This window comes from Molossus molossus, unplaced genomic scaffold, assembly GCF_014108415.1.
Source record: "Molossus molossus isolate mMolMol1 unplaced genomic scaffold, mMolMol1.p scaffold_m16_p_23, whole genome shotgun sequence".
In the NCBI taxonomy this organism is placed as follows: Eukaryota; Metazoa; Chordata; class Mammalia; order Chiroptera; family Molossidae; genus Molossus; species Molossus molossus.
In genome coordinates this window covers 8,872,072-8,898,594 of record NW_023425359.1, presented here as the reverse complement: position 1 = coordinate 8,898,594, position 26,523 = coordinate 8,872,072, and the positions used below count along the sequence as shown (strand labels likewise).

Here is a 26,523-nt window from a genome sequence, read left to right as displayed (position 1 = left end):
TCCACTTTTGAATGTGGAAGCGCAACAGTTTCTCATAACCAAACTCTTTGCCCTTTTCTCTCGATACAGATCCCCGCTACCTTCCTTCTCCTGTACCCCAGTCCGAAGCCCTGTGTAGGAGCGGGAGTGTCCTGGCCCGTGCGGCTCAGGGGCTGAATGTCCGCCCATGCACCGAAGGGCTGTGGGTTTGATTTCTGGTCAAGGACACGTACCTGGGTTGCAGGTTGGATTCCCAGCCCAGTCGGGATGTGTGGAAGAGGCAATCAATCAATGTGTCTCTCTCCCCGCGCCTCCCTCCCTTCTACTCTCTAAAATTCAGTGGAAAAAATATCCTCAGGTAAGGATTAACAACAACAAAAAAAGTGAAGGTGCTAAACTATTCACAATAATTTGATACTTAACAGGATGACACATCATCCAGACTCATGAAATAAAATTCAGATGTTCAATGTGGAATTAAAGTATACTATTCTATTAGTTTCTTTTTCTTCTATGCTTGAAAATAAAAATTGAGCTAATGATGGGTTCCTTGAAATAAAACATACTAAGCACTTCGTGAACATTCTGAAAAGAAGTATTAAAGACAAGTACTTCATTTCTCACCATTTATGAGTCTCTGTTAGTGAATTCTCCTCTGCCTCCTGGTCAATTTTAGCTGGAAAAAAAAAAAAAAGATAACAGATAAAATGATAAATAGTTATACTCACGCAAGTATAATCCAAATAATATATAATTCATTATTAATTCAAATGTACTCTAGCCAGAGGTTTATCTTAAATCTATAAATAGATATAATTAAATAGATGATGTTTAATTTTCACCAAGTTACTACTATTATATTGCCACAGATAAAATATATTATATAACCAATTAAAAATTTTAGATTCTAAGCAATTTCTTTTTTTTCTTAGTAATTTCTTAAAATCAGTCACATTAACCTGAGAAAACAAAACACTAGCTAATTTCATATGCATTTCTACTGTGTTTGTCAAAAATTAAATGCCAATAATTAGTTGAAATAATTATTTCAAGCAAAGGTACACAAACCAAGTCAAAAACTAAATAGAAATGGTACATGACCTTCTTCATAAAAGCTCTCCACACAAGTGGAAAAGGTGCAAGATTGCCCTGGCCGGTTTGCTAAGTGGTTAGAGCATCGGCCCACGGACCAATGAGTCACAGATTCAGTTCCCGTCAAGGGCACGTACCTCGGTTGCAGTTCATCCCTGGCCCTGGCCGGGGTCAGGTAGGAGGCAACCAGTCAATGTGTCTCTCTCATGTAGATGTTCCTCTCTCTCTCTCCCTCCACTCTGTCTGAAGATAAATAGAAAAATGTCCTTGGGTGAGGATTAAAAAAATAATAAAAATAAAGCTGCAAGATAAAACGCTAACATTTTCCATTAATTGAAAGTGGGAAGGTTATCATGCACACATTTATTTGCTATTATTTTTGTCTAAAAATAAAGAAGGATAGTCAGACACAAACCCAAAGATCAAATTTGGAAACGAGATTACCTCGCTGTTTTCAAATTATTTAAAATAACATAGAAATTGCATCACAAAGAAACTAGGGCCCTGCCTGTCAGGTTTTCATGGGAAGCATTCTAGGAACATCTGTATTACTTCCACATGCGCACACACACAGATTTTTGACACAGAAGTGTTTTTTTTTCATCAACGTGAAAGGGACACATCGAGTGGCTGCCACCCGCACGACCACTAGGGCCGGGGACAAACTGCAACCGAGGTATGTGCCCTTAGCAGGAACCGAACCCGGGTCTCTCTGGACCGCAGGCTGACGCTCTAACTGCTGAGCAACCGGCCAGGGTAACATAGAAGTTTTAAAAATACTTTTACTTCATGCAACGGTCTCTAATATTTTTAGTCTATTCTATTAGGTTTTAAAATGTTAATTGTGACCCCTTCAATTGATTTCACGCTTTACTAATGGTCTGTGAAACATTTTGAAAATCACTTGAACTATAGAACAAAAAGTTTAAAAAAGTAATTAAGAAAACAAAGCCTGGACTAGTGAAAGCAGAAGTAGTCATTTTATAAGCATGCTCCTTTGGGTCACACTTGTGGCCATTTGGAGAAATTAAAAGACAAAGTGGAACAGAGAAAATTAATTATGAAGAATTCGAACTGTGCACAAGATCAGACTCGCGGTCACTCGGCAATTGTCAAAGTGTCTCTATCACTACTTTAAACACAATGGTCCAGCTTGGGCTGGTTAATGTTTTGCAACCTCAAGCCAGTGTTTGCTGGAAGGTCTGTTCCGTATCTGCAAAGCCGAAATCGAGTGAGTGACATGCTGTCACTCTGTGCCAGGATGCTTAGACTTTCAAAGGGATCATTTGAGCTGGAATAGAGGGTTTCCCCCTTTCCCTTTTGTACGTTAGATTGTTTACTGAAGCTTATTGGGCAATCATTCGCCATACGAGAAAACACCATTTTACTTTGAAAAGGCTCCAACATGAACATATTGTCTTATACCCTCTGCTCCAGGCTGCCTGGCGTGAAAATGCTTTGCTTCCAGGAGCCATTCTGGGGCCACATACTGTTTGTTTGAGGAAAAACAATACAGCACCACAATGCACATTCTTTTTTTTTTATCCTCACCCAAGGACATTTTTCCATTTTTTGTTCAGATAGAGTGGGAGGGACAGAGAGGAAGAGAGAGAGAAACATCGACGTGAAAGGGACACATCGAGTGGCTGCCACCCGCATGACCCAACCAGGGCCGGGGACAAACTGCAACCGAGGTACATGCTCTTAGCGGAACCGAACCCGGATCTCTCTGGACCGCAGGCCAACACTCTAACCGCTGAGCCAAACGGGCCAGGGCTGCATATTCTTTTTAGTAAGGATATTCTTCCAATGGCCTTTGCACATCTCTTTGTGTGTGTGTGTGTGTGTGTGTGTGTGTGTGTGTGTGTGTGTGTGTGTTTTCCTTTGTAAAATACAGACTAAGACGGCCAGTATTCTATTCCTCTTTGAGCTGCTAAAATGAGCCATGTAATATTAGGCAAATAGATTTAACTGTTACCATGTAAAAATATTTAGTATAGTGTCCCCGATAAATTAGCAGGGTGTAAATAAATGTCCTTTGAAAATGTGGGACTTCACTTCCTTGAAATTCTTCGAGTGATATAATACATGATTATGTTTAACTGAATACATTAACTGCTGGTTCAATATTATATGCAGATAAAGAAAGCATATACTTCCAGCTTTTCAAAAAGCATAAGCCCCTAAATTGTGGTGAGCGGAATAAAATGAGTTTTACTTGTTCATAATGGTTCCCTTTGATATGTAATAAAAATCTCTTGCTTCACTCTATGAGCAGTTTAGCTGAAAAAACACTTCAATCCAAAGGGGCAGAAGACTGATTTTTACCAAAACAACAAAACATAAAAACAGACCATTTTCCCAAACCTAACAGCCTATCATCAAACCAAATTGGGATAGCAGAGAATACTTTAAAATGTCCTATTACCCCTGATTTTTAAGCTATGGGGATATGTGTATTCAAACTGTAATCAACTTTGATAAACAAATTCAAGATCAAGGAGAGGGCATCGAAGTACACATTTCAACTCAGTGTAGAATCAACAAATCAGGGAGTTATATAGATTTTTCTTTGTAGGGCACTCTTAGAAATAAAAACTTCCTGAAAAGTCGGGGTGCAATGCGGTTTTCTGAGCATGAGATGCCATTCTCCAACATAATGCTTGTATAAATGTGGCATGAACATTTTGTCGTGACAATTGTTATAAATACACCTGTGATGTGAACTTAGTGACAAATGGCAGGATCCAATTCCTTCAATTAGCAAGGAGGAAATCTACTAAACTAAACTAAAATGTAAATAAGTTAGTGAAAATGAAGATACCTTTTAGGAATATAATGAGCCTAATTCTGCCATTTACTTAGGGAGCACCCAAGGTAGTCATGTGCAGTGACCAAAATCTTAGATCAGCTGTGTTTTCCAGTTTGAGTAAAAACTTGGACAGGCCACTCGTGTTATATGCACAGCTTTTCAAACTGCTACAGAAGGTGACATAAAAATAAATTATTTTCACCCTGGTCAGTGTGGCTCAGTTGGTTGGGCATCATCCCGTGCACCGAAAGGTTGCTGGTTCAATTCCCCATCAGGGCACATGCCTAGGTTCTGGGCTAGATCCCCGGTAGGGGGACTAGGGAGTATGCAGGAGGCAGTTGATCAGTGTTCTGCTATCACACTGATGTTTCTCTCTCTCTCCCTTCCTCTCTCTCAAAAAAAAAAAAACAATGAAAATATTTAGAGAAAAAATAGATTATTTTCTATATGTAAATATTTGTATCAATAATTTTATCTATCTTATTCCCTGACTTACCTTTTCAGAAACATAAAAAAATATTTTCAGTTAATGCTCTTGGTGCAGACAGCTCTGTGATCAGTTTTAAGAACCGCTGCTGTTCCTAATAGTTACACTCTGCTATCAATGATCTCTAATAAAATATGCTAAGTAAACTATACAAGACGAGATATAAAAGATTCCAGTTTTCTACTTCAAGTAAAAAAATTTTCCCGTTCTTTCTAGCACCTATTTTTTTTGGACATATTAAACAAGGGTGGTAGCCTTGGTTGTTCATGGGATTGGTTACTATCGGAAAACTGAACTAGCATTTAAAATAGACCAACAGGAACAAGTCTGGATTTGTTGGGCTTTTCAAGTTGTCACCCAATCACCCTGTGCCACAGCCTCTCAGAAAACCTTGACCACTTTCCACAGAGGCTCATAATGGACAGGGGCCTCCCTGGCTCCAGACTCCTGGGAACTGTCCCACACACACTGTATGAAAAAGCTACACTTCCTTGGCAAGGTGCTCTTAGCACTCAGACTCGCATTTTCAGATCCCATCAAAGCCAGCGTTGGGGCTAGAATATGAGGTTCAAAGTCACAGAGACCCGGTGTGAATTCTAGATCAGCCACTAAGTTGTGCGAGATTTTAATAACGTTGCTAATCATCATCAAATGGCTGTATCATTAAAACAGGGTGACGGTTTCTTTTTCAGGAAGAGTAAGTGTCACAGCTTGTTTTATTGCGCTTAATTAATTTTCACAGACATGGCACTTTTCACTGACTGCAGGCTTGTCCAACCCTACATGGAGCAAGTCTATCAGCACCCTTTTCCAACAGGCCCAGATGATATCTTTAATTAAGGTATGCACATTGTTTCTTTTTTTTTTTTTTTTTTTTTAATCCTCACCCAAGGACATTTTTCGATATTTTGTTCAGGTAGAGTGGGAGGGAGAGAGAGAGAGAGAAACATCGACGTGAAAGGGACACATCGAGTGGTTGCCACCCACACGACCCAGCCAGGGCCAGGGACAAACTGACATTGTTTCTTTTAGACATAATCCTATTGCACATTTAATAGACTACAGCATAATGTAAGCATAACTCTTTTTTTAATATATTTTTATTGATTTTAGAGAGAGAAGGAGAGATAGAAACATGGATGGGAGAGAACATTGATTGGCTATCTCCTGCTTGCCTCCACTGGGGATTGAACTTGCAACCCAGGCATGTGCCCTGACCAGGAATCGAACCAGCCACCTCTTAGCGCTTGGGTCGACGCTCAACCACTGAGCCACACCAGCCGGGCATGTAAGCATAACATGTATATGCAATAGGAAACCCAAAAACGTGTGCCTTGCTTTACTGCAATGTTTACTTTAAAGCGGTGGTCTGGACTCAACCCACAATATCTCTGAGGTGCAATATTTCTGACCGTATACACCAGTCGATAACTAGGAATAATCTTCCTCTTTCCTTTCCTCTTCACATTGCGATTACTATAAAAGAGAACTGGTATGTGTTGCTTTCAAAACGCAAAAGGTTTTTCACTGCAGGAGCACCACACATCTTAACCTACGATCGCCAGAACTCAGGTTCAGAATGGGGCTCCCACACTGCCATGAGGGTGCCTCCTCGTAACAATATAAAGAAATCAAAGGCCAAGAAACAGCACAGCAGACTCAAGGACCTTAACCAATCAAGGAATGACTCTAAACTGTACTGAATATCTTTTCTTTTTCTGATTTCAACTTAATTTATATGGGTTGTTGTTTTCATAGGCCTATAATAAACTCCAAATACTTAGAGTATGAGCAGTGGCTAACAGTTTCTGAGTCCTTTTTTTTTTTCTGAGAGACACAGGAGTAAGTGACGTTGCTGTAAAGGCGACAACAAGGTCCTTCATAAATTTAGGGAGAAATGACTGAAACCCGAAAGATAAAGTGAGTTTCGGAAAGCAGGCATCGTTCCTCTAAAGCAAACCATTTTCATCCTGCGCATACTCTGGGCAGCCATGCGCATCTTAATGTTTGGGATTCACCACCAAGACAATGTTCTGAGACTGAATATACCGGAAACAGAGTTTGAAGTGGAGACGGGAGAAAAGGGTGACGTCGCTTAAAGAGGTTGTGGGGATGTAAGTACAAGCACAGGGAATATAGTAAAAATTACTGTAACCTCTGTGCATGGTGCCAGGTGGGAGCTGGAAATACCAGGAGGAGCACTCTGCAAAGTATATGACCGTCTATATGCTGTACACCTAAAACTAATACAAAATAATATTGAATGTAAACTGCAATTGAAAGATAAAATATTTTAAAGAAGGCAAAGTAGAAATGTGGTTTGTACTATATGTCCAGAGGACATCAGCAACTCATTTTAACAGAACTAAAATCTAAATTTGACGAAACAATGAACCCTGAAGAAGATGGTCAACCAATTGCTGTGCTTCAGGGGTAAACTGAGTCTTAGATATTAATCAGATTGTCCCAACTGTTAGAGAGATGGTTCCCCTGGTATCCCCAAATCTCAGGAGCAGGGGATCTGAAATTTGAGGCAGAGAAAGCCTGTGGTTGAAACCCTATAATGAAAGAAACACTGAACCTTTTAGGAGGCAGCCTTTATTTATTTGGTTAGTTTTTGTTTCCATCTATTTATTTTAGGGTTAGGGCGTAAGATCACCCTTCAAGCCCAATTCTACCAGAGACCATTGGCATGGATGGCCCCACACCCCTAAATATGCAACTGGTTAAAAATAGTGTTTTCATGATTCTGTTTCAGCACTTTGGCATTCAGTATGTCTTGTCCAACAGCAGTAATACTTCCTCCCCCAAATCTCTGCCTCCACAAATATTTTCTGGTGGTTGCTGTCCTACTAAGTTACTATTTTGACCCAGTGATTAGTGTCTGCAGTCACTTGTCTGGCTCCGGACTCTTTTGCAATGTTAAATATTTCTGCTGAACTTGTTCCAAATGACTGTGAGTAAGCAGAGGCACGGAACGGACGCCCTTCCTAATCTCCAGCTTTCATGAGGGAATACCACATATTCCCAGGTAATTGGACACAGAGTCGCCTTTGAGTAATATCAGATGGAAGGCAACTTAGAACCCTTTCATCTGCTTGTCTAAGCTCTAAATCTTTTTGCTATTTTTCTTTTTATTTAAAGTGTTAACTAGTTTTTGTTTATAATTATCTATGAATGTGCATTTCGGTTGCTTTTAAGTGCAGCCAGTGTGGCTTAGTTTTTAGACAGAGGTTCTGCCTCTCCTCTGAGTCATTTCAAGTTGTCATTTAATTGCAGATATATTGCTTTGGCTTTGAGATTTTTGACACACTGCTTCTTTTGACAATGAACTTAAAGTCAAGTAAATTTAAGTACTTTGTACATGTCCAGACAGGGAATGAATATCAGAATTTCTTTCTTTGGATAGCGGAAGAAATAACTAAGTCTCTGCAGTCCTTTCTGGATGCCGCAGAGGTTCTCAGGACAATAAAACAAATGTCGTGGAGGAAGAAAGCCAATATCTACATAGTATAAAATTACAATTGGATCTCTGCAATAATTCACAACCAAGGCTTAGTTCAACCTTGTGTATAAAAACATATACCATTTGTGTCCCTAGAAATAGAGGTGTATATAAACATAATATATAGATGCTTGCTACTAAAAAAAAAAAAAAACTCAAGAAACACACACACACAATAGTAAATGATACACCCCTCAAACATTTACTGTGTGTGTGGCTCCTGGCCAAACCTAAAATACGAGAAAGCCACGTGCTATTCTCTCCAAGCCTGACGCACTCCTGAAGAGGTCCTCAGGAAAATGCTTTTCTAAATCTTCATTTTAAACTCAAAGTGAGAAAGACTTGGGAAAACATGAGACGCACGCATGACAATATATAGTAGTTTTACATTCTAGACGATACTGTGTAAAAGGGCTACTGATTTCCAAATGGGAAATTATTTACTCCATTTAACTTTTTATATCAAATCATCCCCCAAACCTATACATTACCCCACCTATAGACTAAGCAAAGCTCTCATGGACGTTGGCTAATGCAACATAAAAATAAACACACATTCAGGGCAATTCCTTTTTTTTCTTTACCAAGTAACGACTTCCTTACTGAAGAAGATAAATCATGCACATCTCCTTATTAATTCTAAGATGAAAAATTAGGATAAAAGAAAAATCTCGATGTGCCTTTAAAAATACACAAATGTATGTTTTAACATCAAGCTTTCCATATTAAATCCAATATCAATTAATTCTATATTGTAGATTCAAATGATCAAAACACAAATCTCTCCTGGTGGGTGTGACTCAGTTGGTTGGGCAGCATCCCGGGTAATGAAAGACTGCGTTAGATTCCTGGCCTGGGCACATGCCTGGGTAGATGGCTCCATCCCCGATTGGGGGCGTGCAGGAGGCGGTCAATCGATGTTTTGCTCTCACATGGATGTTTCTCTCTCTCTCTTCATCTTCCTTCTTTTCTTATTTATATATATAACGAAGTCTAGCTCTCTAATTGGCCCTTTTGGAGTGGATAGAGATTAGGGCTACAGACTAAGAAAAAACAAACAAACAAACAAACAACTAAAAGCACAAAACTGCTTGAATTATAAATCTGAAAATCAGAAAACCTTTTCTGCTGTGCTTTCTTTTCCTAACTTTTTGCCAAAACAATGCTTAAATTATAGTGGGAAGGCTAAAACATTCCAATTTTAGAAACAAAAGCCACATAATTTAATATGACAATGTTTCAACCAAATACTGAGGGTCCAGTATGTTTTGGAAGTTTGTGAGGGGCTCACATATAGATAAATATTATATAATTGTCTCCTTCAAGAAAATGTCAAGATGAGGAGATAGATGTGGGAATAACCATTAGAGATAAACAGTTAGTCCTCAATGTTATCAATAGGCTCCACAACTGTAAGTAACATAATGTATAATGAAACCAATTTTACCACTGGGTGATTGATAAAAACAAGCACTCAGTTCTTTTAATTTTTTTTTGTAATTCTCACCCGAGGCCATTTTTTTTATTTATCTTCAGATAGAGTGGAAGGGAGGGATGGATAAACAGAGAGAGAAAGAAAGAGGAACATCGATGTGAGAGAGATACATCCAACCAGGGCCAGGGACGAACCACAACCCAGGTATGTGCCCCCGGCTGAAATCGAACCCAAGATTCTTTGATCTGAGGGCTGACGCTCTAACCACTAACCCAAACTGGCCAGGGCAAGCATTCAGTTCTTAAGGCATATCATGAACATTCCAACAAAATGATATCAAATGAAATTACATTATGTGAGGACCCGCTGTATTTTTTAAATATGTTGTTATTGATTTTTTTTAGAGAGAGAGAGAAATGTCGATGTGAGGGAGAAACATTGATTGGTTGCTCTTCCCTCACACCCCCTAGTGGGGATCGAGTGTACAACCTGGGCATGTGCCCTGACCAGGAATCGACTGGGACCTCTCAATCCACTGGAAACACTCAATCCACTGAGCCACACCAGCTGGGCATGGACCTGTTATATGTTAATGGGAATGTTAATATAAATAATTATATTGCAATTCTAATTCTTTACATTTAATAACCCAGAAAAATTAAACTCTATTAAAAAGGCACTACAGTTATTCTCATTTTAAAAGAAAAAAATTAGCAATTAAATAAATTGCCCAAGGTACCAAAAATATTAAGAAAGATGGGATTCAAACTCATCCAAGTTTTTGGATACTGGACAATAGGTAGCACAAGACTCTGATCTCTGAAAGAAGTTAAACAAACTAGTTGAGTCCTATAAACTTCCTAGATCTCTGTCTGAAAGCAAATTCCTAAGCGTGGACCCTTAGGAGGGAAAACTCAAATAAGCCAATTAGTCTTTCTGAGTTCAGGAAGTAGAGATAGGAGTCTGAGGGCTCTGGAGTGGTTGAGTGTGAGAGGAAGAGTTCCAGAGAGGAAACAGCCTCGCAGAAAAGAAGCACCCTAAATCAGCTTTCAGGTCTCCGACTTTTGCTGAATATTAGCTAGCACATGTATAGAATGAAACTATAAGTCAAAGCAAAGAAGTACCATGGGACTATTGAACAGTTCCCTGAATTCATGCAGGACCAAGAGAAGTTTGAAGTTTGAAAAGCCAGAACTGTTGCAAGCTGCTGTTGACCACCTGGGATAGGATAGTTACTGGAGACCCCAATGAGGAGAGGGTAGGAGCCTTATAAGTAGGACCTGTATTAGTATGAAAGGAACTCTAGACGAGTCCCAGAAAAGTTTAAAAACACATCTTAAAGTATCTGACTGAATCACAAGTAATTTAAAGTGTCTGCTCAAACAAAGCCAAATATTCTTTAGCAGAATACACAAAATCCACAATTTAACAACATAACAATCAGAGTGCCTAGCATTTAATAGAAAATAAACCAACCAAATGTCAGGAAAGCATAATCAATTGCTAGAAGATAAATAAGTCAATAGAAACAGACCCAGGGATGACAACAGACGAACTAGCCAATAAAAACATTAAAACTAAAGCAGCTATTATAAATATTCTCAGCTATTTTTTTAGTGCACATAGTGGAGAGAAAAATGTATGTCTTAGTCTGCACAGGATGCTATAACAAAATATGTATGGGTTGGCTTAAATAACAAAGATTCATTTTTCACATTTCTGGAGACAGGAAGTCAGAGATCAAGGTGCCAGCATAATAAGAATCTGGTGAGAGCCTTCTTCTTCATTCGCTGATGGCCAACTTCTGACTGTATTCTCACTCTCACACAATGTAGAGCAGAGAGAGGCAAGCTCTCTTGTGTCTCTTTATATTAGGGTACTAATTCCATCATAAGGGCTCCATCTAATGACCTAAATACATCTTAAAGGCCTCACCTCTTACTACCATCACATTGAGGGTTAGGGTTTCAATAGAAATTTGAGGGAGGCACAAACATGCAGTCTACAACAATGGAAGATATAAAAACTAAGAACCAAGTGGAACATGTAGAGATAAAAATACAGTATCTGACACAAAAATTCACTTGAATTAATAATAAAAATTGGCATAAAAATGAAAATAACATGAGAAAAGACATTTCAGAAACCAAGAACAATGAACTCAAGGACACAACAACAGGATCTATTCCAACTGAAGGATAGAGAGGAAATAATTGAAAAATTAGTCAAGACCAATGACATTGAACAATAGTAAATAGTCCAGAATATGTGTAATTGGAATATTAGAGAAAAATGAGTCAGGGAAAAAAATAAATGAAGGAATAATGGTCAAAAGTTCTCTAAATCTGATAACAACTATAAACCTCCAAAGCTAAGAGATCAGGTAATTTCAAACAAGATAAATATACATATATACACATACATCAATGTACATTATAATCAAATTATTAAAAACCAGCAATAAAGATAAAGTTTTTAAAATAGCCAGATAGGTGTGAGAAAAACAAATTTTATAATAAGGAACAAAAATAAAACTTAACAACGATTTTGTTCTAGGCAGAACAATGGTCTTCCAAAGACATCCACAAAGAGGTGAATTCTCAGAATCTGTGAATATGTTACATGGCAAAGAATTAAGGTTGCATATCAAATTAATGTTGCTTACCAACTAACCTTGAATTTATGCCATCGTATATTACCTACACTGGCCCAAAGTAATCACAAGTTTCTTGTAAGTTAAAGAGGGAAGCAAGAAAATCAGTATCAAAATGATACAGTATGAGAAAGACTCTATCAGTCTTTGCCAACTTAGAATATGTAAGGAGGCCCTAAGTCAAGGACTTTGAACAAAATCTAGTATCTGAGAAAGGCGAGGAAATGGATTTTTCCCTAGAGTCTCCAGAAGAAGCGAAGCCTTGCTGATAACCATGATGTTAGCCCAGGGAGATCCATTTTGGGTTTTTGACCTTCTAAATGGTGAGAAAAAAACTGTTGTTTTAAATCAACAAGGTTGTGATAATTTGTTACAGAAGCAACAGTAAATGAATAGATATTTCTCATCGGAAACTGTACAAGCAGAGGGTAAGACAAGAATATCTTAAAATGTGCTGAGAAAAAAATGTCAACTGTAAATTCTATATCCAGTGAAAATGTCTTTCAAAAATAAATAAATAAGTTCAAGAAATCAAATGCTAAAATAAATGCTACAGATCTGAATTAGAAATGTTACAGAAAGTTATTTAAGCAGAAGGAAAACAATACCAGATAGAAACTTAGATCTATACAATGAATGAAAAAAATAACAATTAGAAATGCCAAAAGCTGGATAAATATAAATGTTTCCTGGTTTTTAAATTTCCTTAAAAGGTAATTGTTAAAAACAAAAACATGAACAATATATTGTTTTGGTTATAATTTATGTAAAAGTAAATATACAACAATAATAACTTCAAAAAGGAGGAAGAATAGGAATTTACTGTTGAAAAGTTCTCTTTGAAGTTGTAGACTATTATTTGAAGATAGACTGTGATAAAGTATAAACCCTAGAGAAACCACTAAAAATAAAAGAAAAAGCTTTAGATCATAAGCCAGTGGTAGAAATAAAATGGAAAACTCAAAAACAACAACAAAAAACTCAACTAAGCCATAAGAAGGCAGAGAACAGAAAAAGAGAAAACTGGACAAATATAAAAATGATGAATTAAGTCCAGCCATACTGATAGTTATATTACTTATAAATGATTGAAACACTCCAATGAAAAGGCAGGGCTAATCAGATTAGATTTTAGAAAAAGTAAGCTTTAACTATATGTTCTCTAGAAGAAACCCACTTAAAATACAAATATACACTTAGGTTAAAAGTAAAATAATAGAAAAAGGTCTATTGTGCAAATGGTTATCACAAAAAGCTAGAGTTCCAAACTAGAAACATTATCTGAAAAAAAGAAAATTTACATAATGTAAAAATATAAATTTTCCTTGCTGGTGTGCTCACTGGATTGAACGTCGTCCCATGGACTGAGAGGTCCTAGTTCGATTCCTGGTCAGAGCACATGCCCGGGTTTCGGGCTCCATCCCTGATGAGGGGCGTACAGGAGGCAGCCAATCAATGTTTCTCTCTAACATCGATATTTCTCTCTCTCCCTTTCTCTCTCTCTAAAAAATCAATTAAAAATTATATATTCTAATTATGTATGCCCCCCAAAACAGATTTCAAATACATGAAACAAAAACTAATAAAACTAAAAGGAAAAATAGACAAAATCCTCAATAGAAAAAAACTGCAGAAAAAAATAAACAATAAACAATTTCAACGACAGATTTCATCACTCTTCTCTCAGGAACTGACAGACCAATCAGTAAGGATGTGGAGGGCTTGGCAACACTATAAAAGCTCTAGAGACTCTTACCAACAGGCATAAATGTGAAAGGTCACTCTTGCAGCTTCGAGATCAGCTGCAGGAACAGAGGCTGCAGGCAGATGCTATTCAGATGCGATTATACTTGGGGGAGGGGAGGAGGGAACAGAGGAAAAGTAGGAGGATACATGTGCGATAATCTAGAGACAAAACCTAGAGAGTGAACTGTGCCTCTGAAGTTTCATGTTGAGAAATGGATGGAAATTGGAAAATCAAAGAAAGCCAGTATTTGCTTGATGGTTGTAGCAAAAAAAACAAACCTAAATCCTTTAATAAACAAGAAGGACATTTATATAAATTTGCTGAGAACTATTTGATTCATATTGGAATCTTCCTCTCTGATCCAACTGAAACATCGCATTAGAAAAGCTTTCAAAGCTACACAAAAAGAGATGAAATTTTCCCCCCAAAATAAATTTAATTTTCCTTGAGTATATAATAATGAAATTCTGCAAATGTTATACACATTTTATATTTATATAATATTTCTTATATAAAATATAAGAATTATTTCTCATGGAGGGGGAAAATAAAGAAATATTGGAGGAAAATTACTCATTACTGCTCAACCTTCCCTGTCCCATGACAGACATCAATAATGACTCTTTAAAATTCAAAAATCCAATTAAGACCTAGTATTATGCTCAGAACAGGGCCCCAAGAAGCCGCTCTCTACCTATCAGATTTGGCACAAAATGGGACCATTTGCCATGTGGGCTAGATGACCTCTCTCACAGGTCAACATGTTTTCAGAATATCTAAGATATTATTCACTTACAACAGAGAGAAGGGAAGTTATACCTATGCTCTCCTATGTGTCTCAAAAGTGTTGCTTATCTGCAGAGCAGAAATGGGGAATCAGAGACATCCTCCATGGACACGCTCCCTCAACTCCAGAGTTCCTGATGCCCAAGTAATACCCTGTAAGAATCTCTGCCAAGCAGAAAATTAGCGTACTGTCAGATTTTTAAACATTAACCAGGAAACTCTGTCATTTTAAATGGTTAAATTTACTAAGTTCTAAATATTTCCTTTTAAATGAATGAGCTGATGTTTCCTAAGAAATTACAGAAAGGATTCTTTGGTTTCATTATACCAGAATTGCTTTAACAACAACAACAAAATGTTCGGAAATATAAAGGCGGCAGTCGTAAATGCAGTTTCTGGATGACTTTTCTTTAAAAAAACTAGAAAATGTTACATGAGCCATTAAGAAAAGTACTTGGGGTGCTGCTACCAGAACATAACAATTTGGTCAGAATTCACTTCCATGAAGGATCTTATCCAAGTGTCCAGACCTAAGGCTTACTCACACTCACACACAAAAATATGCAGTTAATAGTTTATTATCTCACGTGGAGGGCAAAGAGGAAATATTTTAAAAAATGTATTTAAGTTGACATGTTTTAACATATTAGATATCATTTAAGTAGATCTTAGGGTCAATGAGCATTCATATACCTGACCAATCACAATCCTGAACATAACACGATCTTTTCCAGAACACGACAGGCTATGGTGGGGCTTAGTGGTGACTGTACTATAGAACGGAAAGACTGTCATAAGAAAAAATGAGACCTTTTAGGAAGGAATCAGCATAGTAAACACAGGAGATGACTTGGGGCTGGGACGGGATGGATGCAATGAGATAAGAGGAAGCTGACATGTTTAAGGAAAATGATTACAAGAGTAATGATTAGATAGCGAAGAGAGGCACACTTGGGAGGAGTATATGGGATAACGAGGCATCAAGAATAAGGTCAATATTGCTTTCGACCCTACAGTTCGACATTTAGGAAGGTATGTATTTCCCATATGTATATGGGAAGTGCACGCATTTATTCTCTTAACCTTTTTCTTTTAAAAGCAATGTTGTGGGAAAGAAGGTTTATAAGTAAAGAAATAAGCAAATTAGTCTTGGTGCATTTTTGCAATGGAATACTACGAAGTCATTAAGAAGTATGTACTGATACAAAACTATCTTGGAGGTACTTTAATTGAAAAAAAATCCAAGAGAGGCCTCTGTTTTCAACCATCTTAAAGACATCAAAAAGTTTCACAACAAAGTGCATAAAGGTACTGGATTAAAATAAAATGTAATGCATGGCTGCGTTGGCTAGAAAAGAGAGAAACTCTCTGAAGCAGGAAAACGATCTGGAACAAGACTCCCAAAGGTACCAGCAGCACTGCCTCGGGCCTCGCTCCAGACAGCAACCTGAAACTATCCTTTGGAAGGCCACCCAGGAAAATCTGAACAGGCCTAGAATCCTCCAAGGTGCCCAAACAGACACTCCCTCAGTGAAGAGAAAACTGAAAAGCATCACCCCCCTAGAAGGGACACTGAGGAACTGTCCTTCTCGTCTGTGGCCCTGGATGAAAGGGGAAAACCTCTCACGTACGAATCCATAGCCCCAGGTGGGCAACCGCACTGCATCGAGCCTCAGTCCACAGTGAATGAGCCTATCATGCAAGGCAAGAATTAATTTTAAAATAGTTCTTGGTTGGCAGTGCCCTCTGATGTTGAGCCAAAACATATAATAGAAATAGAAATAGAAATACAAAAACATAAAACAGTCTGCGAGAAACTTTAGCTTAGAAACAAAGAAACAAAAATGGAACCAAAGCCAAGTTGCCAAGGCCGTGAAGGAAGGTAAGAGTCCAAGGCATCCGGACTGCTAAAGGAATTTACTTTCAACCCAGAATTTTATAATTAGCAAACCTATCTCCCCACACAAGTGTGATGTGTATTTCCACACGGACCAAAAAGAGGGTTTTCAATCCAGAGTTTCACATCAAGGAACTTTTAAAAAGGGGACTTCAGAAAGAAGAAAAAGCATCTCAAAAGGAAGGCATAATATAAAGGTATGGTGAGGAAAAAAAATAGTATTGGTTAAAACAAAACAAATTAATACTGAAACGCTGGAAAGTAATGGCATGTGGTATAAATAGGTGAGGGTTAGAGTTAAAGCACTCTAAGGACTTGTAGTGTTTTAAACCTTATATTGTTAAAGAATTGTGTTAAGATCCCAAAGACATACATTAAAAGAATAAAGATACAGAACATAATTTAAAAAATAGTAGAGGGGAAAAACTGAATAAGAAGAAAACCTAGCCCTGGCCGGTTTGGCTCAGCGGTTAGAGCATTGGTCTGCGGTCCAAAGAGACCTGGGTTCGGTTCCCGCTAAGGGCATGTACCTCGGTTGCAGTTTGTCCCCGGCCCTGGTTGGTCGTGCGGGTGGCAGCCACTCGATGTGTCCCTTTCACATCGATGTTACTCTCTCTCTCTCTCTCTCTCTCTCTCTCTGTCTCTCTCTCTCTCTCTTCCTCTCTCTCCCTCCCACTCTATATGAACAAAAAATGGAAAAATGTCCTCGGGTGAGGATTAAAAAAAAAAAAAAGAAGAAGAAGAAGAAAACCTAAATATCAATTTGTGGTAATTTGTTTACAAAGATGGCTAAAATAATTCTTTCCATTCCTCCATGTTCCTTTGCAATAAAACATTCCCACGTTTCCTGTCTACATTATACTGAAGGTACCAGCCAGTGCAATGCAACTAGATAAAGAAATAGGAAAAAAAAGAAATTAAGAAATAAAACACTCATTATTTTCACTGATGTCCACAGAGAAAACTTTTTAAAAATTGACAAATTGCTATCTTAATATGAGAGTTCAGCAAGTTTCTAGGATGTAACAGATTTATACAATGGTTATTTGAACTTTTTATATCTCTAAGGAGTAATAGTAAATGTACTTAACAAACTATATTAGAGCAAAAATAAGGTCTTTAGGAATATAACTATAAAAATTATCTGAAGATCTTCATAAAAAATTGTAAGAGCTGTAGACAGGCATTAAAGGAGGCATGGATAAGTATCAGTCTTTATCATGTTCACAGATAGAAAGCTTCAGTATCATAAAGATGTCAGTTCTTCCCAAGCTGATTTACAGACTCTATGTAGTTGTGTTAAATCCTAATAGATATTTTTTGGTATAACTTGATAACTTGATTCTAAAATAAGAATATAGAAGAATTAATTAGATATAGAAAAATAAATGACCAAGAGGAGGCATCACTCACCCAAAGGAGGTGAGAATATAATCTTACCCCATTTCAAAATATATTAGGAGGCTACATTAAATAAGAAAGTGACATGTTTTGTTCTGAAGATAAATAGTGGCTATAAGCCAATGCAACAGTAAAGAGAAAACCTCATAAAAACCACACTTACGTATATTAAAAAATTATAAATGATAGAAATGGCACTGCGTGTTAGAATAGAATGAATGGCATATTCATTACATGGTACTCAACAAGTAAAGCATTATCTACATGAAAGATCAACAGGTAGCTCACAGAAGAGGAAACAACTATAAACATAAAAACACACTAGTTCTCATAAATAATCAGAACAGTGCATATTAAAACCACAATGGAACACCATTTTAAATAGCAGATATATCCGATCTGATAACCAAACACTGACAAGGATTTGACACACTGAAATTCTATTGGTATAAATGTAGATTGGAACTAATCACTATTAAACAATTTGGTTTTATCTGAGAAGCAAAAGGTTCATAAACCTTATGACCCAGCAAATCTTTGTTCTCTTAGGTTAGTATCATAGAAAGAGATTATGCATGTACATCAAGAGGAAAGTATTTTTCCTTTTGGCTAAAAAAAAAAAAGAGGTAAAAATAGGAGAAATACATTGTGGTGAAGTATATACCTACAATGAAGTCAGTATTAACAAAATACAGGCATATGCACAAACATGAAAGAATCGCAAGAATAATGTTCAATGGAGATAAAAGCAAGTTACAGTTCCACTTATACAAAGTTCATAAACTTGCAAAACTAATAAAATATTTACAATTTATATTTTTGGCAAAACTATAAAGAGAAAATATAAAGGTCAGAGAGAAAATAAAGTAAAAATTTTTTAAAAGAACCAAAAAGATCAATGAAACTAAGAGCTGGTCCTTTGAAAAGATAAACAAAATTGACAAACCTTTAGCCAAAATCATCAAGAAGAAAAGAGAGCCCAAATAAATAAAATCATAAATGAAAGAAGAGAAGTTACAACTGATACCACAGAAATAAAAAGAATCATTAAAGAATAGTATGAACAATTACATACCAACAAATTTGACAACCTTCCAAGACTGAACCAGGAAGAAATAGAAATTGCTAGCAAGGAAACTGAAGCAATAATAATAAAAAAAACCTCCCAACAAAAAAAAAACTCCAGGACCAGATGACTTAACAAGTGAATTCTACCAAACATTTGAAGAAAATTAATACCTATAGTTCTTAAACTATTTTAAAAAATTGAAGAGGAAGAAATGTGAACTCATTCTATGACTCTAGTATTACCCTGATACCAAAATCAGACAAAGACAGGACAAGAAAAAAAGTAAAAGCCAATATCCTTAATGAACAAAGATGTAACAATTTTTAACAAAATATTAGCAAACTAGATTCAACAATACATTTAAAATGATTATACACCATGATAAAATGAGATTTATTCCAGGGATGCAAGGAAAGTTCAAGATCTGTAAACCAATCAACACAATACATGACATTAATAAAAGAAAACAAAAATCATATCATTATCTCAATGCAGAAAGAGTAATTGACAAAATTCAACATCCTTTTATGTTAAAAACTCTCAAAAAGTGGCTATAGAAGAAATATCTCAAAACATTAAGGCTATATATGACAAACCCACAGTTAATATCATAGTCAATGGTGAAAAACAGAAAGGTTTTCCTCTAAGATAAAGAACAAGACAAGGATGCCCAATATTACCACTCATATTCAAGACAGTTTTGGAAGCCCTAGCAATCAGAGAAGAAAAACAAACAAACAAAAAAAGGCATCAAACTGGAAAGAAAAAAGTAAAACTCTCATTTGTAGATGACAAGATACTATATATAGAAAACTCTAAAAAATTCCACCAAAAAACTATTAGAACTAATAAATGAAAGTTGCAGGATATAAAATCAATATACGGAAATATGTTCTGTTTCTATACACAAACAATGAACAATCAGGAGAAATTAAAACAATCTATTTAAAATTGCATCAAAAGCATAAAATAGCTAGAAATAAATTCCACCAAGGATGTAAAAGAATTGTACTCTGCAAATTATAAAACAATGAAGAAAGAAATTGAAGAGGATAGAAATAAATGGAAGGTTATATCATGCTCATGGTTTGAAAGGATTAATATTGTTAAAATGTCCTATTACCTAAAGCACTATACAGGTTCAGTGTAATCCCTCTTAAAATACAAATGGCATTCTTCTCAGAATGAAAACAATAAATCCTAAAATTTGTAGGGAACCACAATAGATTCTGCATAGCCAATGAAACCTTGAGAAAGAACAAACTAGAAATTATCACTTGCCCAAACTTCAAACTATACTACAAAGCTACAATAATCAAAACAGTATTTTACTGGCATAAAACAGGTATCTAGATTGATGGAACACAATAGAAATAAACTCACATCTAAATGGTCAATCAATTTATGACAAAGGAGGCAAGAGTATACAATGGGACAAAGATAGTCTCTTCAGTAAATGGTGTGAAACTGGACAGACACATGCAAAAAAAATTGAACTAGACCACCTTCTTATACCATATACAGGAATAAATTCAAAATGAATTAAAGACTTAAATGTAAGGCACAAAACTATAAAACTGCTAGAAGCAAACATAGGCAGTCAACAGTCTGACATCTCTTTTAGTGTTAATTTTTGGATGTATTTCCTTGGGAAAAGGCAACAAAAGAAAAATAAACACATGAGACTACATCAGACTTAAAATATTTTTCACAACAAAGGAAACCATCAACAAAACAAAAAGACAAACTACTGAATCCAAAAGGATATTCACAAATAATATACGTGATAAAGGGTTACTATCCAAAATATTTAAGGTATTCATACAACTGAACAGCAAAAAAAAACCAAATGCTCCAATTAAAAAATGGGCAGAGCCATGGCTGGTTGGTTGGAGCATTGTGCAGTACACCAAAGGGCTGTGGGTTTGATTCCTGATCAGGGCATATACCCAGGTTGTGGGTTCAATCCTCAGTCAGGGAATTTATGGGAGGGAGGCATCCAATTGATGTTTTTCTCTCACATCAATGTTTCTCTTTCTTTCTTTCTTTCTTTCTTTCTTTCTTTCTTTCTTTCTTTCTTTCTTTCTTTCTTTCTTTCTCCCTCCTTGCCTCCCTCCCTCTCTCTAAAACCAATAAAAAGCATATCCTCAGGTGAAGAGGGGGAAAATGGGCAGAGAAATCACCTTATATCTGTCAGAATGGCTATCACCAAAAAAATCAAGAAATAACAAGTGCTGGTGAGGATGTGAAGAAAAGGGAGCGCTCTTACACCATTGGTGGGATTATAAATTGGTGCAGCCACTGCAGAAAATGGCATGAAGGGTCCTCAAAAAATTAAAAATAGTGCCACCATACAACCCAGAAATTTCAGTTTGGGCATTTATTAGAAGAAAGCAAAAACACTAATTTGAAAAGATATATGGACCCCTAAGTTCACTGCAGCACTATTTACAATAGCCAAGAAATGGAAACAATCTAGGCACTCATCTATGGATAAATGGATAAAAATTATATGAACACATATACTGGAATGCAAATACACACACACACACACACATATACATACATACATACATATATATGTTGGAATGTTATTCAGCAGTAATAAAGAATAAAATCTTGCCATTTGTGGCAACATGATGGAGCTACAGGGTATCATGCTAAGTGAAATAAGTCAGGCAAAGACAAATACCATATGTTTTCACTTACATGCAGAATCTAAAACAAAAGAAATGAATAAACAAAACAGAAACAGACACAGATATAGAGAACAAGCTGATGGCTGCCAAAGAGTGGGGGTGGCGGGATGGACAAATGGGTGACATAATTTTTTTTTTTAAAAGAAAGTGTGAAAATGACAAATTTGAAATTCAGATTGGTGGTCACATCTGAAGAGAGTGCAGGGATAAAACTGAGGAAGGCTAAACAGAAGAGGTGGACATATTGATAAATTTCTATTCCTTGAGCGGTATATATGGCTATTCATTTCATTATAATTCTTTAGATCTCATTTAGGTTACAAAATATACATACATATATAACCTTGTTTATAATATATATATATATATATATATATATATATATATACATAACGGCATATATCTGTAATACATATATACCTTTTAAGTATACATTTGATCCTCATTATTCACGGATTCTACATTTTTGAATTTGGCCACTCACAAACTTATTTTAATTCCCAAACCATTACTTCTAGAGCTTCTGTAGTCCATCATGGACACGTGCAGAACCGTGGAAAATCCGAGTCGCCGACAAGCGCTTTGCAGCTGAAGCCCAACAAGGCGAGCCTCTACCTTCTTAGTTCAGCTCTCATATTGCAAATGGTCTGCACAATCGACTGGGACACGTTTTTCAGCCCTTCGGGCCCTGTGTGGTGATTTCCATTTCCAGAATGGCTGCCATGCTGGCCACTGTTCGCAAGAACAAGAGGCTGCGAGCGTTTCGGGGAAATCACGACTCAGGTGCGCTCCACGCAGGTGTGCGTTAAGCCTTGCTGGTGGGGAGTTCCATGTCAACCAATCAACAGCATCTTCGAACATGACCCACATAAAACAAGGCAGTATGTGGGTCAACTGATGAAAACAAGACCAAAACAGGACCAGAGACCGAAGAAGCCTACCCTGTATGTGCTGCTAGGAGCAGCGGTTCGATACCCGCTACTTCAATGTTTGTGGCAACTTTATGGAACACAGTTGCAGCAAACAGTGAGAGTATAAAGAATAATAGAGTAGATTTATTTTTGTATCGTACATAAAATGAATTATCATACAAAATTATATGTTGTATACCTATACATTTATATGTTCTATACATAAAAATAATTTCATATATATTATTTTGCATTTTATAATATATGGTATACATATATAAAAATTTAAAACATACATAAATATAAAATATTTCATGATAAAAATGAAACGGAAAAAAACATGTAGAGGATGCATTCACTAGCTATATATATATATATACAAATTTATATATGCATATTAATATGCTTATATGCACAGATTATCTCTGGAAGGATAGACATGAAATATAAACGTGGTGAAAATATATATTTCAGAAATTTTTTCTTAACATACATAGATCTTGTCTTGTATTTTTTTATTGAGAGTTCACTGACTGTTACACATTTTTATAGATGATACTCTTCTTTCAAAGGCATTTACCCACCTTAGTTAAAAAAAATAATAAAAATAAACATGGTGAAAGTAGAGGAAAAGTAATACTAAGACAACTTACATCCCATTATATACCTGAATTTTAGAGGAGATGTATTATTTAAATGTTATTTCTCTCACTCATTAATTAAAAATAAATGAGGCCATGGTCCCTTTCTTAGACAATCACATGGGTGAACGTTCATTCATAAATATTTAGCCCTGGCCAGCTTGGATCAGCACTTAAAGCGTCAGTCCTTGGACCAAAGGGTTGTGGGTTCAATTCCCAGTCAAGGGCACATACCTGGGTTGTGGGTTTGATCCCCGGCCTTGGTTGGGGTCCTGCGGGAGGCATGTCTCTTTTACATTGATATTGCTCCCTCTCTCTCCCTCTCTCTCTCTTCCACTTTAAAAAAAAAAAAAAAAAAAACAATGGAAAAATATCCTCAGGTGAAGATTAACAAAGAAAGAAAGATGTATTTGGAGTCTGTTACACTGGGCACTGAGGATCCAGCCTGGAGCACACGATGGAATGTTTAGCTCAGGGTGTCAGTGGGAGCACCCAACTGGAAACACGCAGGAGGCAGCGACGCTCACGTGTAATCGATTCCAGTCCCTCCTCAGAGGTCTTTGATCATTTCTCATCAAGTGCTGTGGAATGAACGGCCGCGGCTGTTGAAATGCAAACCTCAAAGGGAAGTGGGGATATGGAAGTGGTGATACAAAAGAGTCACGTCAAATCCACTCCTCTCAGACGTTCAGAATGACAGAAAGGGGACCCTGGGATCCGAAATGGAATCATCATTTATCAATATGTCAAGGGTAAAAGCTTGGTGCATGGTGTCATTGTGTGTATTGCAAGAATACAAAAGTGGTCCTGTTTTCCTCTTGGCGTCCCCAACTATATTCTAACAGTTTTTAAATTAAATTATATAAAATATAGCTCCAACCTCTCATAAAAGGTCTTGGTTCCATCTATTGTGTTTTCTAGTCAAGCTTTGAACCCTCTGAACCCTAGTTTCCTTACTGTAAAATGGGACAGCAATGTCTGCTTGGCTCATCCTGAAGACCCATGGAACTAAACCACATGGAGTACCAAAGGGCTCTGGCTAACTTATTTTTAAATATTTTTTTATTGACTTGAGAGCGAGAGGAAGGGAGAGGGAGAGAAATAGAAACATCAAAAAGAGAGAACATCAATTGGCCACCTCCTGCACACCCCCCACTGGGGATTTGGCCCACAACCTGGGCATGTGTCCTGCCCAGGAACTGAACCTGTGACCTCTGGGTGCATGGGTCGATGCTCAACCAGTGAGCTATACCGGCTGGGCTAGGTAACTTTTATTAATGCTTCATATTGTTATTATTGTTATCATGCTGATAACAAGTGAAACATTTTCTTAAAAGACAGTTAAGTTTCTTTTTCAATTTTAAATGGTCAGTGAAAGATTACTTGAAAAATCAAATTCTTCTTATATTTTTACCATCGCTAAAAGTAGCTCTCATGATACTTTCAGAAAAGAAGAAAATAAACCACCAAACATGCTCACTGTGAATATGGCTCATAGCTTCCAGGGCACCACGGGTACCATTTCTGACAGCAGATACTCCCAGCAGACCTCTCAGTCTTTGGCACAGTTACTACCAACAGGTTCAGCATCTCCTCATTCTCAAGCAGAGTATGACCAGTACTAAAGGCTGTATATTTAAGAGTTGAGGCTTCAATACCCTTTAAATTATATGCATGTGATTACAGATGTACATATTTCCATCTTGGTTCTATCCCTCTAGATCAGCTCAAATTCACTAGGCTTCGTCGAAGGAAGAAATGTTTGAAAAGCAAGGGGGTCGGGGAATGAAGAGCGAGGCTAATGACAATCTTATCGGTCATTTCTGATGTATAAAATCACAATAGGGACTTAATAGCTTGGAGAGAAACTACCTTTACTTTTTTTCTTTTTCTTTTTTTTTTAAATTTGCCATTCAACCAAAACGGAAAACAAGAAAACACACAGTTAAGCTGAAGTTTTAAAATATACACGTAAAATATAGCATATGAGTAGAAAGGCTGTGAAGGCCAGTGACAGAGAGCTGGGTGCCTAGTCCTTTCCCAGCAACCTCGTGTGTGCAGGACGTGTGAAAAGTCAATCCGTCCCTCCTAAGGTCCTTCAGAGCTCAGCAATGATTTTCATGTGCACACTTTGTCCAGAGTACAACTTGGATTCAAAAGGAAAGAGGAAAAATAAAAAGTAAGGCGTGTGCCAAGTTTTGAGAGAACTTTAGCAAAGCATGAAGTTCCCTAGTGGCCTCATTAAGCTCATCATTCTCGCCTCTTATGTTCAGCAACTTAAAAAAAGAGGCACGAAATAAAATTTAACAAAAACTATAAATAAGTGCTCAATAATCATGTAGAGATAACCAGTCAGTTTTCTTCATAATGCACACACACAAAGAAAATCATCACATATGCCGGCATACATGAGAGATAGCTAAATTATAGTGATTTGGATTAAACAGTTAAATTTAGATTAAACAACTATGCATCAGTTATAGTTACCCCCCAATAACTTCTTTTTTTTTCATAAAAAATATATTGTTCTTTACTGATTTCAGAGAGAGAGGAAAGGGGAAGGAGAGAGAAACATCAATGAGAGAGAACATCGATTGGCCGCCTCCTGCGTGCCCTCCACTGGGGGTTTGCCCCACAGCTGGGCCTGTGCCCTGACCGGGAATTGAACCGGGGACCTCTTGGTGCATGGGTTGATGCCCAACCACTGAGCTACACTGGCTGGGCCACCACAATAAATTCTAAAATTGTTGCAGAATTATGTCTTTCTACGTCTTCACTTTTCTTAAATGTTGAAAGCTCAGAAAATTGATTTTTGCCTATGGCAACCCCAAAAAAGGTGTTCCACCCATGAACAGGTACCACTACAATGATTTCCTCCTCTCTGAAACTTCCGAACTCTGGCCTCCATTACAACAGCCTCTCTTAGTTTTCCTCTGACCTCTCTAAATACTAACACCTGTGGGGGCTTCTCTGCGTGTCCTGTAAATGTAATTCTTCCCCCAAATTCCTAGGTGACCACATTCACTCAATAATCATGTTGCTTATATAATGTTCAATCCTGCATCTAGAAATTCCATCCTGGTTTCAAAATTTAACTTGGCTATTCATTCAAAAAATGACTAAAATATTGTTATAAAGAAAATTTCAATGACTGGTCTCCAAAATACAGATGGAGAATATTATTTAATAAATCATATGTCATGTGAACAACTATATGGGTGACGCTCATCAACATTTTAGACATGGAAGTTAGCAAATTGCTTGACTTCTTTTTTTACTGAGTCATAGGAACAGGGCTGCTTCCTTCCCACAAACAAACAAAAAAATATTCCATCCTTTTACCTACGTAGTTTTCTAAAATTACATGTTCTTGATCCTAAAACCACACTGAATGGAAAAAGCAGGACTC

General features: G+C 36.9%; 1 protein-coding gene across 1 annotated transcript in view; it reads right to left on the bottom strand.

The window, feature by feature from the left end:
- FMN2 (formin 2) overlaps nt 1–26,523 on the bottom strand; it is a 316,345-nt gene that overhangs the window by 72,540 nt on the left and 217,282 nt on the right. Inside the window, 1 exon segment of the mRNA XM_036277697.1 lies at nt 604–655. Within this exon segment, the coding sequence (XP_036133590.1) occupies nt 604–655 (52 nt within the window).